The sequence below is a fragment of the Xiphophorus couchianus genome, chromosome 5 (genome assembly GCF_001444195.1).
Source record: "Xiphophorus couchianus chromosome 5, X_couchianus-1.0, whole genome shotgun sequence".
Taxonomy (NCBI): Eukaryota; Metazoa; Chordata; class Actinopteri; order Cyprinodontiformes; family Poeciliidae; genus Xiphophorus; species Xiphophorus couchianus.
This window is the reverse complement of record NC_040232.1, coordinates 29,353,311-29,371,739: the sequence shown is the minus strand read 5'-3', so window position 1 is coordinate 29,371,739 and position 18,429 is coordinate 29,353,311. Positions and strand designations below refer to the sequence as shown.

Genomic DNA, 18,429 nt, shown 5'->3' with positions numbered 1-18,429 from the left:
TCAGTTTTACCAGTTTAATTTTATAGGGGAACCACAGGTACTTTAAAAGAAGGTTATACAGCGCTGTACATCTGGGAGCCGCACTGGCTGACTCGATAGTCATCTCCTCCCTTTAAATACTAATTATTTAAATGTTCTATAATCTGATATTGATACAGAGATACAATAAAAGCTTGTGTAACTGGTCCTGCAGCTTTACTGATATGTCAATGTTGGGACTGTTTCCTTATATTTTGTTGTTGTCTTTTTTTCCAAAAAAGGAAAATAAAAAGTTAGGAGGCAGAAACTGCCAATCATGTAATCCTGTATTACTCCCAATTCACTCACACAATAGAGAGAAAGAGAGACAGAAAGGGAGAAAGAGGGAAACAAAAAAGAAAGAGATACAATTGTCGTGTTCTGAAGGCTGGTCCGTGATGGAAAGGGGCATCAGTTCATAGCGAGGTCCAGAAAAGCGCAAATGATCATTTGCGCTTTCTGGGACCTTGACTTCAACTCCGCCCGACCCCCCCTGACCCAGTCCAAGGCTCACTTCCATAGCTGCGTGCTCAGAGTCTGACCGGATCCGGCGGCGCCGGCCCAACCGCCCATGGCTGAAGGAGGCTGACCGAAGGCCATCTGGCCCCCGGCGCCGTTCAGAGTCATCCCTGACATCTGCTGGCTCACCTGGGGAAGACACGGATGGCGGTTAGGAGGAACATCAGACAGAACCGGCACCAGTCCAGCTGTGTCCAGGTTCAGCCACATGTTTAATACAGACACAGGCAAGTTTACTGTAACCCCCCGTTAAAGATGTGTAAAAAACTTTCAAATGAGTTCATCCCACACTTTGAGTTTTTTATTTACAGGGTAAAATTCACAATAAAATAACTGCTGGTGAAAATCATTGTTTATACTGAGAGAGGGATGTTTGACATTTTCCCTTTGTGCTAGAATGTGCAGAAACGTCTGTGCTGCATATTTGTGATTTATTATTCTGCCGAACATCTGAACCTCTTCAGTTTTCTGGCACAGACTGACCGACTTTTTTTTTTTCCTTTTTGTACATAAAATGTGTATTTTGTTCAGAGTACATATAGTTTAAAGGGAATGAGATGGAAGGTTTCTACAAATGTCAGCTTATCTAATTTAAGAAATTAAAGAACATTTAATTGCTCACCATCACTATGCTGCTGTGAGCAGAATCTCACACCAAAATGATTTAAATTTAATACCCACATTAAGTCTAAAACATATTGCAATAATTTGCTTCCCCTTACAAATTAAGCAAATTGATTGTAATTTTGTCAACTTAAAATTCATTAAGTACACAAATTCTTAGCCAACTATTAAAATCTCTGAATATTTAGAAAGGTTAGGCTTGAAAGCCCTTTACCCATGATGAAGTAGCTCACTAGTAGCACACCAAATGTTCTGAAAACATATGTTAGAGTAGTCCTTAAAAAAAAAAAAAAAAGAAAACCAAAAACAAAACAAAAAACAGGCCAGGTAATTGATCAAGAAATGCTTTTTCACACATCATTTACTAGGTTGCCAAGAGGGTGTCCATATTTTATTGTTTTCCAACTTTCCGAGTTCCTTTTTTAACCAGAATATATGCTAATCATCTCTAAGGTGTGATGAAAAGCTTTCTTTGCATTTCTATGTGGAGCAGTTTGCCTAAATAATAATAAAATTACAGAAATAATACTAAAAACAATAGGCCTTCGCAGCGCTTAGCAGCTCGGGCCTAATTCTACAGTTGTACAAGTGCTGCCACTTAGTGGTTACTGAGTGGCAGTGTGGGCATATGAGGCGAATTCCACCCGTCATTATCTAATTTGTAATGTTGGTAAGCAATTTTCCCCAAGGTGTGAGTATGATTATCGTTGATTTTCAACTAATACTAATGCTGGAAGAAGACAAATGTCTTCAAGGTAGAAATTTACATTTGGAAATGTAAATTTCCAAATGTAAAGTCATCCAGACTTTACATTTCCAAATGTAAATTTTCATCATCTGTTTTTTACAGCTTTTGTTAAGGAAATTGAACTACATTTGTCCACCATTTCCACCAAATGTTTCTAATTTGTCATGTCTGTAATATCTTCTACTTTTTTTGTTTTTGTACTTGTATATTTACTGTAAAGACCTACAACTCTGACATACTTTTCTCATATTCTATGTTATATTCCTGTGTTTTTATTTGTATTTGTAAACACAGATGTTTTCTCAATAAAAAAAGTTTTAAAAAAGTTAAATTAAACGGACTCCAGCCTTTTAGCGGTCGCCGTACCTGACCCATGTTCCACTGAGCCTGCTGTCCCGGCTGGATGGCGTACATCCCCTGAGCGGGCATCATGCCTGCAGGCATCGGCGCACCCTGAGGTCCCATCATCCTGGGGGCCATTCCCATCATTCCGGTGGCAGGCGCGTTTCCCATGAAGCCGTTCGGCATCGTCATGCCCACCATCATGGCGGGATTGGGCCCCATCATGGCTGCCCCGCTCTGGGCCATCATTGCACCCATGACGGTGGTGGGCGGCACAGCTGCTCCCATGCCAGGAAAGGCCTGATAACCCGGGGTGGCCTGCACAGGAAACTGCATCTGAGAGGGGCCCATAAACATCCCAGCTGACAAGAGAAAAAAAGAGAACAAGACGGTTGAGGAAGTTTAACGGTGAAAGAAAGCTCAGACTTTCATTCAAAATCAAAAGTTTAAAAGTTCATAGCAGGTATGCAAGTCATTGATTAAAAAGTTAATATAAATTTGACTGATCTTCTGATTGCCTAATGATTAATTAGTAAGCGGCCATTTTCTTAAAACCACTTCCTCGACTTTGTAGCTCATCAGTAGTTTTTGGTTGAGAAGTTAACGCTGCTCCATCTTGCACTAATCAGGTGAAACTTAAGGAGTTTTTCCAGTGTTTAAATTTGAAAACAGAATGGCATAAAGTGCAATTTGCATTCCACAACAGACTCTGATTGGACTGTTTCTCTTTCCCGTTCTGCTATGGCTCTGCCATCTCTGTTTCTGTATGAACTGGCTTCGCTTAAGGATGACCGGTGGCGCCCTCTTCTGGATGGAGGTGAAACTAAAACACTGAAAGAAGGTCTAAGCAATGTTATTAGTTAATCGATTGGAACTAATGTTAATCTAATAAACTATTAATTAACAATTAGTTGTAAGTTGATTAATTGTTTGCATCCATAGTTCCCTCTGAGCAAATAAACGTTGACCTGTATTCATCAGATATAACACCTGAAACTGAATTACCAATTTAACCATGATTTTTGTAGGTATAAATTATAAGCCATCACCAATGCATGTCCCCATATGTCCTGGCTACCATTGTTAGAGTAATTTCAGTCGTAAGAAAACAACATGTTTATTTTGGTTTGTTGGTTCTCACCAGCAGGGACTTGCTGGGACATGCTGTTTGTTCCATACAGAGACAGAATCGAGTCCTTGGACAACGGCTTCTTGGTTCCGTCCTCGGCTTTAGTGGCGCTACTGTTGTCGCTGAACAGGTCCAGGTCGGCCTGCCCTGAGCCTGAGCTGGCTCCGCCTCCCACGCATCCCGCAGCCGGAGCTTGTGTCGGAGTGCTGGCCGTGGTACCGGAGCTCCCCTGGAAGGACGACAGGAAGCTAATATAAAAAAACCCTATAAATGTATTTTGTTTTTATTGATAAAAAATAAAAGCATTCCTTCTAAAGAGTTCACTTAAAGCATGCGATGCACTGAAACAAACAAAAACTAAACATTTTTTGTTAAAAAAAAAAGCACCATTCAAAACCAAATATTCATGACATTTGAGCCATAAAATGTCATGAATGTTTGGTTTTTTTCAGACTTTCTTATGGCCAGACTATAGTTTAGAAGAACTGAGCCATATTCTTCATCCTGCTTTATCCATTCCAAAACCAGATGAACACATGAATATTGTTTACTAGTATCTACCTGTCTGAGTTGGAAACCCTGCAAAAAAGTGGTAAACATATAAACCAGAATCATCCCTGAAGCTTATTACTTACTACTAATATTATATGACTGAGTATAACTTTATATGGGGACAATTATGTATATATATGAACATGTGAATTATACTAAATTTACAATTATTTGAAACATCATATGTTCTTTCAAAAACTTCATAAAAGCTGTGTGTTGTATCATCAGTGATTTTAAAAGCCTGAATGTGTCTCTTATAGGAACTGCATGTCTTTTCACTAACATGCTAAATTATCTCATCCATGAGTTTGCATGCAGAAAATATTGCCCCATAACATCTGCATCAAATACATTATAAGATAATAAGTGGAAGAGTTAATGGCATTTTTAAATTGAATTGTTTATCCAAACCTTAACCAAAATGTAGACATCTAATAAGACAATCCACCATTAAAGTCTTCGACTGTTTAATGAAGAGTAAAATTTTGCTCTTTTATTTTTTCAACCAATATCAATAGTTACCATTTTTTTCCAACGCATTTATCTTCAGTTTTACCAGCAGGAAACCACTGCTGCTGAGTCACGACTGAATCGGGTGTTTTTACCTGAGAAAACTGAGCTGCAGATGTGGATGATGGCAGAGGGTTGGACACCATGGGGCCAAATATATCCAGGTCATTGTTCTGGTTTGTGCTTGTGCTACCATTGTTAGCTGATGCTGCAGCGGCGGGCGTGTCTGTGGCAGAACGGAAAACAAACTGGTTTTACAGGAGGAATACGGCCTCGACAGAAGCAGCAGCATTCCTCCTCGTCTCAGTGAAACGCCTTCTGTTTCTTCACTTCATTCGACCTGTATTCATTAGAAATGGAGCATAACAATAAGACTGGAAAGATATCTGACAATATCCCACCACTCAATTGGAAAAACCCTCCCCAAAAAAACCAAGTGAATTCACGTTTACACAGATATCGGCTTGATAGCAGATTGTTTTAGCACAAGCCAGACGCATGAGGAACCTAACACGGACTACTTGTTCCTGTTTGCATTTGATGCTGGTCTGTGTGTGATCGCAGATCTGTAATACACGGCAGGATTAGAGGCTTATTGAGGCAACTTCAGGTTCAGGGATTTTCAGCATGACAAAGCTGGTTTGTTTGTCGCCATGGCAACTTGGGGCTGAAACCTAACCTGATTCACAGCAGTTCGTGTTTGCGGAGAGGTTTAGGAGGTCGACGCACATCGAGATGCCAACCTCGGACCAATCGGTGCAGTTAGAAAAGAAGCACTGAAGAAAAACACTGTGTGGGCTGAGGATGGACTGAAAAATGTAAAAGTTTAATTTTCTGATGTAGCAGAGAAAGTGCTGAAGTCACAGGAATTGTAAGGAGCACAGAGAAGCATGCCATATTCTCTCCCCCACCTGTTGCTGATCAGCTGGCTCGCCAAAGGCTGCTACAGCTACCTTGGCTGTAGGAAAATATTTAGGGACCCTCTCTCCACAAAGGAGAACGGTTGTACAGTATACAGAGCAGGCAATTTCCAGTATACTTCTTAGCGTCGAACTGGCGCATTACATACATTATGGACAAACGTTAGATATACGTAAAATTTAAAACCTCAAAAGAGTCCACGCCTCCAGGAAACAATCATTTCTCAAAAGCAGAGAGCCCAGGCCCTCTGTATGAAGCAAAGTGTAGAATAAGTGGCTGGGTTTTACCAGGCTGTAATTGTTGTTTAATGTAGCAGAAACTGTCTTAGTAGGGCATTTGGATTTTAGTCCCTTAGAGAAACTAAGTTGTTTCATAGCAGCAAGTATTATCCCCAAACAACCGCTTAAATAAAACCATGTTGCTGAGAAAGATATCATTTATAGTTTCACAGTAGCTGTAGTCTATGTTAGCAGTGAACCCAAAGCAAAAAAAATACATGAACACTGTTCAACTAATTATTTTTTTTAACGACAAGTCTTATCATCATTGCCACATTCTTCTACACTGTGGCAATGAGTGTAGAAAACCCCTGCTCTGGGTTTTTTTCTGACCTACAACTAACCCAAGTTTTCCTCATTCTTCTTTTTGTCTTCCACTGTCAGGACTTTAACGCCACGCTGGGTAAACTTTAGCATCCATAAATAGTTTTGGCGTACTGAGTCGTAGTGCACAACACTTATTATGAAATACAACCTATCAAATATTGCATCAAAGCATACTTTTGCTATTACAATGTAGCCCATATTGACATTACCATGGTGACAGTAATTTGATATACTATGCAAATTGCAGCTCAAAATAGCGATATATTGCGGTCTGTTTTAAGCATCTGATTTTACAAAAACATCAGAGAATCTGCTGCTGGTGTTACTGAAAGCCCACTAAATAAAGAACCTATTGGTGAAGCAAGTAACTGAGAACCGGTCACTCAGAGATCTGGTCACTCCGGATGGATTTTAATGCCGGGTGTAAAAAGTCAGACTCAATCCCTCTATTTTTTGGTGATCTCTCTGCAAGCCTATTATTTTTCACAGTTACTCGAGGTTTGCTTCCTTTCAGGGAACACCCCTTTCCTTCTTTAATAGGATTGGTTCCCTCGTTCCACCATGACCATTTTGCATAATTGTGCACATTTATAAAGCTAGAAAGATCTAAGTTAATATTCCCACCTGAGAGCAGGCTTTTCAGACACCCCAAAAACCTATCTTCAATGTTAAATGTTGAACCTTCTTCATGATTCAGGCCTCTTGTATTTTATTTAACCAAGCCTAACCAGGTCACTGCTACCAATCCGTCTTGCTTTTTGTTGCATTTGAAACTGAGCTGCAGATCATGTGAAACTAAACTTGCATCAGGGTTTTTAATCGAAACAAGAAGTTAGAGGTCTGGCGTCAGCAGCTTTTGCACTTCCTTTTCTGAAAACAAACGCACAAAATAGCATTCAGCTCTTTCTCATGTAAAGAAACAGGAATAAAGTTTAGCTGGAAGTTAAAAGTCTTTCGCTGCATCATGGCAGGAATCAGAAGATATCAGCTTAATGCAAATGATGCCGGCTGAAGCAGCGTATCTGTTCTGATCGGGTTTGGCAGAGGAAGTTTTCTCTCCGACTCATTGGCTTGATCAAAACAAAGTGTGAAAAATGAATCTACCACAGATGGGTAAACAGGAACTGTTAGGCAGCACCATGACATGTTCCCCCTTCAATATGACCGGCTACTACGGCCACAACACCAACATTTTTACTAAGCTCAACTGTAAATAAAAGATATTCCTGCAGTAGTTCAACTACAGTCCCAACACATGTATGACAAGCAAAATGAAAATAAGGCAGAAAATAATGCAGATTAGCATTTTTTTAAACCTACATTTCTAACTAATATTTGGGTTTACATATTTTACACTCACCAAGGCCTAGTAGGTTCATAGGGGGCTCTGAAGACTTTGCAGGACTTATTTTGGGAGCTGGCCTGGACTCTTCACTCTGAAAGCAAAATATATATTTAAAGCAAAACTTAAAAGGCAGCAAAAGCAGAAAACAACTCAAAGGGCTTAGTTTATGTGTGCTCCAGACTCACCTTGGTGTAAGAAGACACCTTGCTCCCTCTGTCCGGCTCCTTCTCTTTCTTACTATCTTTTGGCTGACGACAAAGACACAAAAAACCCTGAACAACTGAAACCACTTTTATCTCCAGCCTTCACTGATAAGATGCGTAAAACAGGCTCAAGACGAACTGTTGCTATGGGAACCATGTGACAACGCCCCCTAAGGTGCCTCTCAATTTTGTTCTCCAGAGACTTGTGGAGTTTTTATTTCACCTCCTTGACCATCCTCCTCACTGTGGGAGGTCAAAGTTTTAAACTTTTAATCATTACTCTACAGATGCGGGCAACTTTCTTGAATCAACCTCTTTCTCCAAAGGGAAGTTCTCTTGTTTTCCCCCATTTTTAGGAGTGACTATGTTGACTTCTGTGTCTATATAGTCAAATGTGAAATGTCTGGGTGGTTTTTTGTGACATGTGCAGTGTGCTTCTCATCACACTGCATATGACTCTCTTCAGTCTTAATGCCTACAGCGCAAATATTAAAAGCATTTTTGCAGAGCATGAACCTAGCCTCTCATGGGTTGACAATGGGAGTGAGCCAGTGGTGAAAATGAATGAATAAATTTGCGCTTAAAGGGCTCGACACACAGGAAGCAAACATAAATGTGTGGGGCTTGCAACGAGACACAAGAAAGTTGAAATATGTTCTAACTTTTTGTCTTGATTGTGTCCCATAGATAGCTAGAAAGCGTATATTAGCAGCTAGCTATCGGTAGTCTCAACCGCTGCGTGTCACAGAACGTAATGAAGATGTCACCGCACGACTCAAACTTTTGCTTGACAGAAAAGGCCCACGAGAAAAAAAAGCTACATACGAGATAAAATAGTTGTGCCACAACAAAATTTAAGACCTTAATGTATTTAAGGCCAACATGCTTTACTTTAACAAATTTGAGACTTTTTAAGGCCTTAATTGTTGATATTAATTTTAGACTTTTTAAGGTTGTGCAGACAGTCTGCTCATAAAATAAAAAAAATTAAATATACATTTGAAAAATTATTCAGTTGCATTTATTTTATACACCCTTTTGAGGTTTTATTTGATAGGAATTGTTGCCGACCTCATCAACAATCTTGTTCAAAACAGTTTCTTTAAAACTTCAGTGATTATTCTGCTGCAAAAAAAAGATAAACATAATCTTAAGGCTTTTTTACACATCTTTACCAGGGGTGCCAATACTCGTGTAGGGGGAGCTTTATATGGATGCTTAATACGTACACTGCTTCTAATTATTGCATTCTTGTTGTAGTATTTCTTCTTTTCGTATTTATCCCTGATGAAGAATTCCACTGCTCTGAGGGAAGCAGTTAAGGAGGAAACTGAGTGACAAAGATGCAGAACATAGACACCATAACAGAGCATGGGAACGTTGGGTTTCTGTGTCAGCTGATGGCAAAAAGATACTGGTCTGTCTGAGGTCTTCTGAAGCTGTCTGGAAGGTTGGCTTCATAAAGCTGCCTGGCATTGGTGTTACCCATTTCCTGAATGCTCTGGAAAAAAAAAGGGAGAAATAAAAAGGTGTAAAGTCAGCAATCAAATAGACTCCATTAGATAAGCTCAATGGCAGTATAAAATCGGAGTTATCAGGAACGTTTAAAGCAGAGTCTGTGCTGCTCCGCCATGTCTGAAAGTACAAGCAGCAGTTTTGCATCTAGTTTGTTTGGCAGGCTTTGTCAATGTGGGACTTTTTTTTTCTTTCTCCAACACGTCTGTATTAAAAAGCCTAAAGTTAGGTAGCTTAAAAGTTTCACCAAGTGTTTTTTAGCTGCATTATGGCTCCAGTGCTCATTATGATTGTAATTTACTGCAAAAAAAACTGGCAATGAGGGGGAAATTTAAAATGATAAATGAAGAGCTAGAAATTAAAACGCTATATTATGCAAGGTGTTGCTTTACTGTAGAGGCTAAAAGATATTTATCGAAAGGCTTTAACACAATATTACAGTAGATGACCATTCTTGTGTCTTAGAAGTTTATTTGTGGTTCGTAAATGGCAAACTAATGGACAGCGCATATTTATCAATGCTGACATCTCAGAATGCTAAAACAATAACTGAGAAAACAATATGTTTCCCTGCATTCTTTGTTTCTCCAGAAGTTTTTCTGTAAAGCACAACTTAAATACCCAGGATGCCACAACTTGGTTTGAAACTATAAATCGACAATTAAGGATTATAATAATTTGTTTTAAATATATTTAGTCTAATAATAATAATAATAATAACAGTTGATAGGGGCAGATGCAGATTTTTTCTGTCTGTAGATTATCCTGAATTTTGCTGACAAAAATCACATCCAATAGTTTTGACAGTGAAAAGTTTTTGAATTCTTCGCTGGGTCCAGATTTCAGCTGCTGTTCAGTTCTGTGCTTTCTTTGCTACTTTCATTTCAAATGACACAACAAATCAAACAACAAAGATTTGTTGTTTGCATGTTAGATTCCCATAGCTACAATCGGAGCTTTTAATTAGAGGCTAAACAACATGATATTGTATTTTTTTTTAAATCTAGTGTCTATATTTTTTTATCTAGTGGTTGATATTCCTGATAGATTATTTTATTTAGCCAATAGAAAGTTGTTTTGTGGTTTTATTTGGAACTGGGAGGAAAATGATGATTTCTATTTACCAGTAAGCTGAAATTACCAAGCTATAAGCAGTAACTTATTTTCCTATAAGATTCCTCAGAGCAGGTTGCAATATTCAATCACGTTGCGTCAGGATTTTCTGATAGAAGATGCTCTAGGATTTGGAAAACAGAAAATAACTGAATTTTTTTTTCTTTTTTTTGAAATTTCAAAATAAAAGATTTGACGTTTAGCATTGATTCCATTGATTTTGAGTCCGCACATCAAAAATGAAAACAATAAATGAATGCTAAATATTGCATTACTGTGACATGAATAGCCAGCTTACCAGACAGACAAGATGATTAGAAACAGGGCAAACATTGTAAGTGAGTTTGTTTCTGTAGTTTTTGCCCCATCAAATAAAGGGATACATAAGAACAAACCTATTTAGCTGATGCAAAGAGTAGATTCCACAAAAAAATGGAAATACTTCATTTAATGTTAAGAATTTAGTTGTTCTTCTTTTGAAAATGAATGGAAGCTGAATGCCTTTTTCGTCAAGGTCTGAATATTCTCGATTTTTGCGGTACTAATATCGCATCCTCCAGAAACTACCGTAACCTCTTTGATAATTAATAGGAATGTTAGAAATCAACACATAAATATGTGGAACCACTATAAAAAGCTACGTCATATTGAGGATAATGATTTATGGCAATGTCTTAAATTTATCACATGTTTCAAACTGAATTAATTGGCAATAAATTTCCCCAGAATTTCATGTTATAAATCCCGGTATCATTTAAAGGCTCTTTGAGGTGATGCTCCTCCAATGCGTTTGAAAACTTCGCTGACCTCAGTCCCAGACAGGAAGCAGTACCTGGATCTGCTCTGAGGTCCACTGGTCCAGGTTGACTGATTTCACTCTGGATATGTGCACTCCCAGGTTCCTGTGGATGCCTGCACACCGGATGCAGATGAAAACTCCCAGATTCCAGGATGCCCATCTTGGACCTGTTGAGGGCGGAAAACAGCGATAATGTGAGACGTTTCCAGAGTAACGACACCAACATGCTCGATCATGCTCCCAGTTGAGGTGCCAAAACGGAAAGCTTTAAAAATGTGTCCCAACATGAAAACAAACCAGGGTTTTCTAGGGAAGATGAGTCGCTGCTCATTAAAGCGGCGGGTATATGGGAGCAGCGGGGGAGCTTAGGCAGATTTACAGAAGTTAGCTCGCTGCTTAGCAACTTAGTTTAGCTTACGGGGAAGAAATGTCAGCTGACCAGTTTGAGCCGTTTAGCTTAGAAGAGCAACACAACGGTAAGGCGGTGCTGTTATTTCTCTGCCGATAGATTTAAAAAAAAAAAATACACAATTTACACAAAATCAATAAAACACGGTGCGGAGTGAACGCCGTACCTTTCGCTTCGCAGTCGGCGCAGTACTTGTTGTCTTCCTCCCTCAGCATTTTGGACAGGATGGCCTGGTGCTGCTCGTTAAGTTTCTGGGCCTTCTCTCTCTCCGAGCGGGTCGTCATGGTCGCTGCTTCGGTGGGGCTCGTTGCAGTGCAGCAATCGGTATTTTAATCAGTTGTCAGTGAAGAGACGTTTTATGGTAAAATATCATAATCGGAGGTCTGAAAACCTCCGACTGGGAAACGAAGACACCCGGAACCGGAATCTGCTCTCCGCCCACAGAAGTCCTAAAGCTGACGAGGCGAACGCATCGGATTGGATGAGCGTTCTGACGTCATCTGACGCAGTGGTTAGAGCGGCATACGTTTTCATTACTACGCTTTAAATTTTTAAGAACGTTTACATGGTTTCTAAATTATTACATTAAATAACAATTTGTACAAGTTAGCTATTGTCTGTTCCATTGATTCTTGACACTAACATTAACATTTTACACTCCAATATATTTACATGATTAATAAAACAATAAAATTCTGGATAGTAATTATAATTACTATTGAGAATCATCTGAACCTACCAATAAAAACATATACCAAGTATTTTTATTTGGAAATTAATTTAACTTCAGTGTTTTAAAATAAATGATCAGCAAATCAGTTTTAGATCAGTCACCTTTAAGTAAAGCAGTTACCCCTACTCACTTACCTTGATAAGATACGGCTGACAGGTGAAAATAAATCCAAGATGTTATAAGAGTAAAAGCCTTTATAGTTAGTTTTTGAATCAAGCGAGTACTATTATGCATAAAATTATTCTATAAAGCCTCAATATTTAGTATCATTTTAGGCACACATTTGATTTGCTGGTTTTTCTTGGAAGTATAAGTAAGACTAAAAATGCATCTAGGAAATTACCTTCAGTGTTGTCTTTTAAATATATATATATATATATACACACACATACATCAATGAAGTAATCTAGCAAGGCACAAAATGTGTTTATTAAAGAAGCAAACAATATTCAGAAAGAAATAATAATAAAGTACAGACAAAACTTGTATTAGAATTAGGTGACTGATGGTTTGAATAAAATTTTACTTGACCAACTTTTATGCCAAAATAACAAGTGAAGATCCTGTTTTATTTTATTGCTCGGTGAACAGCAATAAAACATCTGCTAAGATCACAAAAACTTTAAGAACTTTAAAATCTCAGTTATCAAAATAGCACATGGAGCAAATGCAGAATATCTTAAAATTGCAATAAGAACTAAATTAACACAAACAGAAATGAGTTGTAAAACTAATACATATTTACAAAAAGCAATTCTCTTGTCTCGTTTCTTTAGACGGTTGTCAAAGAACTACAGGGCTCAAATTCACACAAATGAAAGACACCGACTGACATGTTGTGCTTGAGAAAATTAAAAAATGCAAATTTGAAAATCAGCCAATTAGAAGAAGGTCTCCAGGCGGATTTTGAAGTTATTCTCCTGGTGTCTCACTGCGATCCCGTATCGAAGCAGCATCTCCACGTACGGTGGCCAGAACGTGTGATCTATCGTAACGTAAGGGTCGTGCGGCGTGTTCATTACTTTGTCCATAAGAACCTGCAGGTGTTATCGACATAAGAGAGGTATTTGGGTTTTCTCAGACTGTTCTGGTACAAACACGTCAAGTAAAAACAGGCCATGCACTGAACAAAGTCAGGTTACCAAAAACCTCCAGGATGCAGCTTAATGAGTGATTTTAACTAAAAGTTTATTCTCATTCTTACACTCTTAGGGCTAAAGCAAAGACTAAAGACCTGAGGGAAAATAAAATCTTGATAAACCTTTGTTGCACGTTGTTAATTACTTTAATAGTAATGTAACACAGGAGGGGATTTCTGCTTTACTTTGTTCCTACTAAAACAGTAGGAAGAAAAAGAAAACGTGAACCTTTTCATAATACTGAAGCTTTGTGTTTTCATTGTTTTTGTCTTTAATAAAAGCAGAACAAGAATGCAACTAACCAAAGAATTTTACATATGGCGCTGGCTACAGTTTGATTGGTTGCCACTCCAGCTGCCCGTTTATCAGTAATAGTTTGTGGCGGTGAAAACAGAACTGATGCTAAGCAAACACTCGCACTAGTTTAGCACTGGAACTGATTTAGCTAAACCAGAAAGGAAGCTAGATGTTATAGCTCATGTTGATGTAATTACTTATTTTCAGGAGTGCACCGATTGCAGTTTTCTGGCCGATCGCCGATTACCGATCTTTTAAAAAGCCTAACCTACCGATTCTGACTTTGGCCGTTGCCAGTTTGTTGTCTGAAATGTTGCTCAGTATCAAGAAAGTTGCTGAATTGGCAACAGTGGGATGACTATGGTTAATTGTAAACGTGCAGACATGACCTGGTCGGCCAGTTTGTCAGTCAGACCTCTCTCACAGGAGAAAAGAAAAGCACAGTGGTTGTTTTTTAGACCTTTGCCGAGGTTGATAACATCGGTGGATAAGATCGGCTTCACATGTAAAAATGAGCCGATCACCGATCTTCCAAAATTAAGGAAATCGGCACCAATAAATCAACCGGCCGATAAATCGGTGCACCCCTATGTATTTTCACTGTCTGAGCTATTTTTATGACCGTCTGAAACCGCAAATAGCTACAACTTACATCATCTTCCAAAGTAAAACAGCAGGGATGCAAGGCATTAGGAAAAAATAATTAAATATTCACAATATTGATTTTGTTTGCGATTAACCCAAATTTTGCTAATAAAAAAGTAAAAACACAATTGAAATATTGACTTTTTTTAACATGTCAATGTTAAAATAGAAAGCGACATCTACATCACACACCCACCTCAAGAATTGTATTGAGGGAAACAAGGTCCTCACTAATCTCCAGGGGAATGTTCTGAAAATAAAAACAACAATGTTTAAAAAAAAATGGAATATAAGAAACAAACACTTTATTATCCACACTTTATTAACACACCTTCTTCTTTTTGCTGGCAGTAGACTCTTCCTGAGGGGGAGGGACATGTTTCCCCAGAATGTCTCCCAGCGACTCCATCAGCTGTTCCTGATAAGTCTTCATTTTCTTAATTTTGGCTTTTGTGTCCAGAAGGATGCTGGAGGAACATAAATATAACCAGAGAATCACTGTGGTAATCTATAGATGCTTAATTTCACCATGCCTTCTGTTACATTTTGCACTTTAAACTAAAATTTCACATAGAGAAATATTAGTGGAGTGATAGAAGGATCCCTATTTAATTTAGTCAATGAAATAGGGAATACTCCTGGAATGAAACATATTTTTTTTCCACACCTATTCAGACCTGGAAAATTCATAAATCAGGTTCTGTACGTTCCAGGCCGCCTGGGAACCTTGAATGTCTCTTTTCATTTGGCGTCACATTGCCGTCACACTCACTTGTGCTCTGAATATTTCTCCTTTTCCACTCGAAGTCGTTCGATATGATCATTGGCAGCTAATAGCACCTGCTTCTTCTCCTCTAGCCATTTCTGCTCTCTGCAAAGCGCGAGGCGAAACACAAAGTGTGAAGTCACAGAAAGCTCTCGTCCATTCAGTCCTGGGAAACATTTATGTGCTCTGATGAAGCAGAAAGTAGTGAAAGAAAGCTTTGCCGGGTAATGGAAAGGTCACGCACAGCTCTTTAGTCTCTCTCAGTTTGTCTCTCTTGGCTTCACAACAAGAAACAACCATCTCCAGTTCGGAGCAAAGCTTGAGCATCTGCAGAGAACGACACGTGGGACGTTTTCAGAAAAGAGGAAGGGAGGGAATGTTTTATGGCTTTTAAGGAATTTTTGTTTCACACATGGACACACCTCATCTTTTCCTGCATGGAGTAAAATTTCTGCGTTAGCCGCAAGCGCTGTGGAGGAAATTTAAAAAATATATATATATTTTTTTTAATCAGTCAACAAAAACATTTAAACCCAATCAAATTTGACATCATTTTATTTTACTTACATGACAAACTCAACAAAAAATTAACAACGATACAAGATGTAGGATAGCAATGAGACTGCGGTGTGTGATATTAATATTAATATTCGGGCTATAAATAGTAGAATGATGCCATGGTTTCACTGCAGTGGGAGAAGTGAGGACTTACAGCTCGGCTCTGTGGACATCCACAGCTTCAGTTCAGCATCTGTAGCTGCCAGCCTGTTTACCGACTGTTTCGTGTGGAAATACGTGGTAAAATCAAAAAAAAAAAGTCAAGTTAAATAAACAAACCTGAAAGCAACAACATACAAATCAACTTAAAAACCAGGCAAGAATGAGCTTGTACCAATTGTGAAGTTACAAGCAAAGTCTTAAAAGTCGCAATTTTAACACCGCTGAAATGTTTTTTTCCATCATACCACCCGTTTGGTGCATCGGGGTTGAAACGATTAATCAGATTAATCACCGCAACTAATTTAGTAATCGATTAGACTACAGACTCAAATCTGTTTAAAGAACATATTCAGAGCAGTAACTGAGCCATAATTGTACAAAAGAAAAATATACATTTTGTATTTAAGGTAAAAAAAAAAAACTTCTTCATCTGTAAATATGTGCTAATCAGAACAAGTAACATAGTTTTATCTTCACCTGATTTACCTTTTGCTATCGAATCTGTAATAGGGTAATCCAAAAATCAAACAACACATTATCTCTACACTGATAATGTCAAGCAGGAAGTGCTGAGCTTTTCACATGTTGATGGCAGAAATATTTATTTAGATGCATGCTTTGCTACCGAGGATGATCAAGCCTACAACAAAGAAAGACTATGTTGCTGCATTTTAGGCAATTAAATGTTTTTTTTTTTAAAGAAATTACAATTTTTGCATCTTTTAATGCATTTGTAATATTGTATATTAAAAGGTTTCATTGGTTACACGAGAAATCTGCAAAAATTTTATCCAATTAATTATCAGAACAACTGATAGACTGAACGTTTGTTGGAGCAAAAACTGATCTAAAATATGCAGGACAGTGAGTCTTAAAGACCAGTTTTGGGCACCACAACAATAAATCATTCAATCACATAACGGATACAGTGGCAAAGCGCAAAATAAGTGACAAACTAAAAACAGTCTTCGCATTAACAAGTTCTGGTTCAGAAAGGGAAAAGTCATCTTCTGGAAACTGGAAGTTTGTGACGTGCATTCCAGTTATTCTCTCTAAATCAAGCTAAAGGGAGACCTGCTGCTACAATCCTCAATTTGCACACATTACGTGCAAAAAGGGCGAGTGAAGTTATGCTTTTGTTTGTGTGAGTAAAACGAGTAAATGTGTAACTATGCTAATTTATTTTAATACATCCTTCATTGGGTGAAATCTGGAATAGCTTTGCATGGTGTGCAGTGTGGCTAAAATAAATAAATAAACAAACAACTGGATGGCACAACAATGACTTCTTTGCATTTTGAAGGTGGGACACTTCCCTTTGTTTAACAACCTAATTATTTGACTGAGGTGAGTCAAAGCAGCAAACGACCTCGAAAATGTACAGAAATGTCTTATTTTCCTAGAAATGCAAGGACGAATGCAGAAGATGAAAACCTTCAACCGTCTGACCTGTTCCTGGTGATTCTCACAGATGTCTGGCTCACACAGTATGATTTCATTCTGCAGCTACAGACAAACATGACATGAATATGTATCATTTGTTTGCTCTAAAGTGTCGCCGAAGCAATAGAAACATGTCGGGACCACGGAGCGGAAGGATGGTTTACCTTCTCCAGTCGAGCAAACTGCTCCTCGCATTGCTGCAGCAGCTCAGACTCGGCGGCCTCTGATAGCTGTCCAGCAGCTCCTCTGCCTGCCCGGACCTCACCCTGCAGGAGGAAGCAACACCGGCCGAAACACGACAATCATATACACGCTTCACTACACAAAAAAGCGCAAGCAAACGGCCAACGGTGTCCGCGCAAAGTCACGTTACATTACAAGTCGAGAAAAGTTGACTAGAGAGCGGCGTCAGTGAGCACGTACCGATGTTCTTTGTTATAAACATAAAAGATTCGAAACGCAGAGTAAAACAGAAACACGAAAATCAACAAGGTGAAACTCACGGGGTTAAATCTTACCATGTTCAGGAAATCCAAACCTCTTTTCTAAACGTACAAGACGTATAATGGTCGTGTTTGTTTCAAAATGCCGCCGACACTAACGGCGTCATGACGTCAGCGAAGCAGAGAGCGTTGCGTAAAAATGCGCAGGTCAAGTAGATGCAATGTAAACAAAGTCCGTCCGAAAACGTCTTCTAGATAGACAGCTCGTAGTCAGTGACCCACACTGTTAAAGCAGATTTCCAGGAAATTGCAGATTTCAGTGGCAAGTTATAGAGAAAAAGAAGAAGAATAATATTTTATTTTTAACAAAACATTTATTATACAATAATTTAAAAATACATTACATAATCAGGTCAAGGATACTAAAAAAACACAATAAATAGTTACAATAACAGCTTGTTATATTTTAGTTCTCCTTGATTAGAAATGGTGCACAACACATTGTTAAAACCCCACAGTTCTAAAAAAAACCCCTTCAAATTCTCGGTGGCTCTGTGGAAACAAAACTCCAATCTCAACCTGGCCTTGATGTTAACCTTCCACAGAGCCACCACGTCGAGTCAAGTAAATAGCCATCTTGGCTTCGGATATTAAAAAAGAGGACGAAGAAGAAGAAGAAGAAGTCATTTCTCCATCTAACTATAAAGAAATTTTGATTGAAATCAGAGCCGCCACAAAGTTGAACGTGGCCCTAAGCAGGTTTTTTTTTTTAGATAGGGGCCATATTTTCTTATTTGGATTGGAGATTCCTCCTTAAGGGACCAGGTTTGATTCTGTGTCACAAACAACCACGGACAAGAGCTACTCCTCACTGATAGTACAAGCCAGATA

The 18,429-nt window shown here is 38.6% G+C and overlaps 2 protein-coding genes across 4 annotated transcripts; both read right to left on the bottom strand.

The window, feature by feature from the left end:
* LOC114145075 (stromal membrane-associated protein 1-like) lies at positions 1-11,808 on the bottom strand. Its single transcript, XM_028018451.1, has 10 exons — positions 11,519-11,808; positions 10,977-11,110; positions 8,932-9,017; positions 8,746-8,821; positions 7,499-7,561; positions 7,329-7,404; positions 4,538-4,668; positions 3,393-3,609; positions 2,276-2,613; positions 1-666 (listed from the first exon to the last, which is right to left on the bottom strand). Exons 1-10 carry the CDS (start codon positions 11,634-11,636, stop codon positions 529-531), a joined length of 1,377 nt encoding a protein of 458 aa, XP_027874252.1. The 5' UTR covers positions 11,637-11,808; the 3' UTR covers positions 1-528.
* Positions 11,809-12,487: 679 nt separating this feature from the next.
* Positions 12,488-17,751, bottom strand: cenpk (centromere protein K). Of its 3 annotated transcripts, none has more exons than XM_028016190.1 (10): positions 17,614-17,751; positions 17,260-17,361; positions 17,102-17,158; positions 15,645-15,708; positions 15,355-15,401; positions 15,177-15,259; positions 14,939-15,037; positions 14,498-14,633; positions 14,363-14,416; positions 12,488-13,122 (listed from the first exon to the last, which is right to left on the bottom strand). In XM_028016190.1, the coding sequence occupies exons 1-10, from the start codon at positions 17,614-17,616 to the stop codon at positions 12,967-12,969; spliced, it is 801 nt and encodes a 266-aa protein (XP_027871991.1). In that variant the 5' UTR covers positions 17,617-17,751; the 3' UTR covers positions 12,488-12,966. The 3 variants fall into 3 exon arrangements, with proteins under 3 accessions (XP_027871991.1, XP_027871992.1, XP_027871990.1); XM_028016191.1 differs by having other exon boundaries at positions 12,488-13,070; positions 17,599-17,715; XM_028016189.1 differs by having other exon boundaries at positions 17,599-17,713.
* Positions 17,752-18,429: the final 678 nt, after the last annotated feature.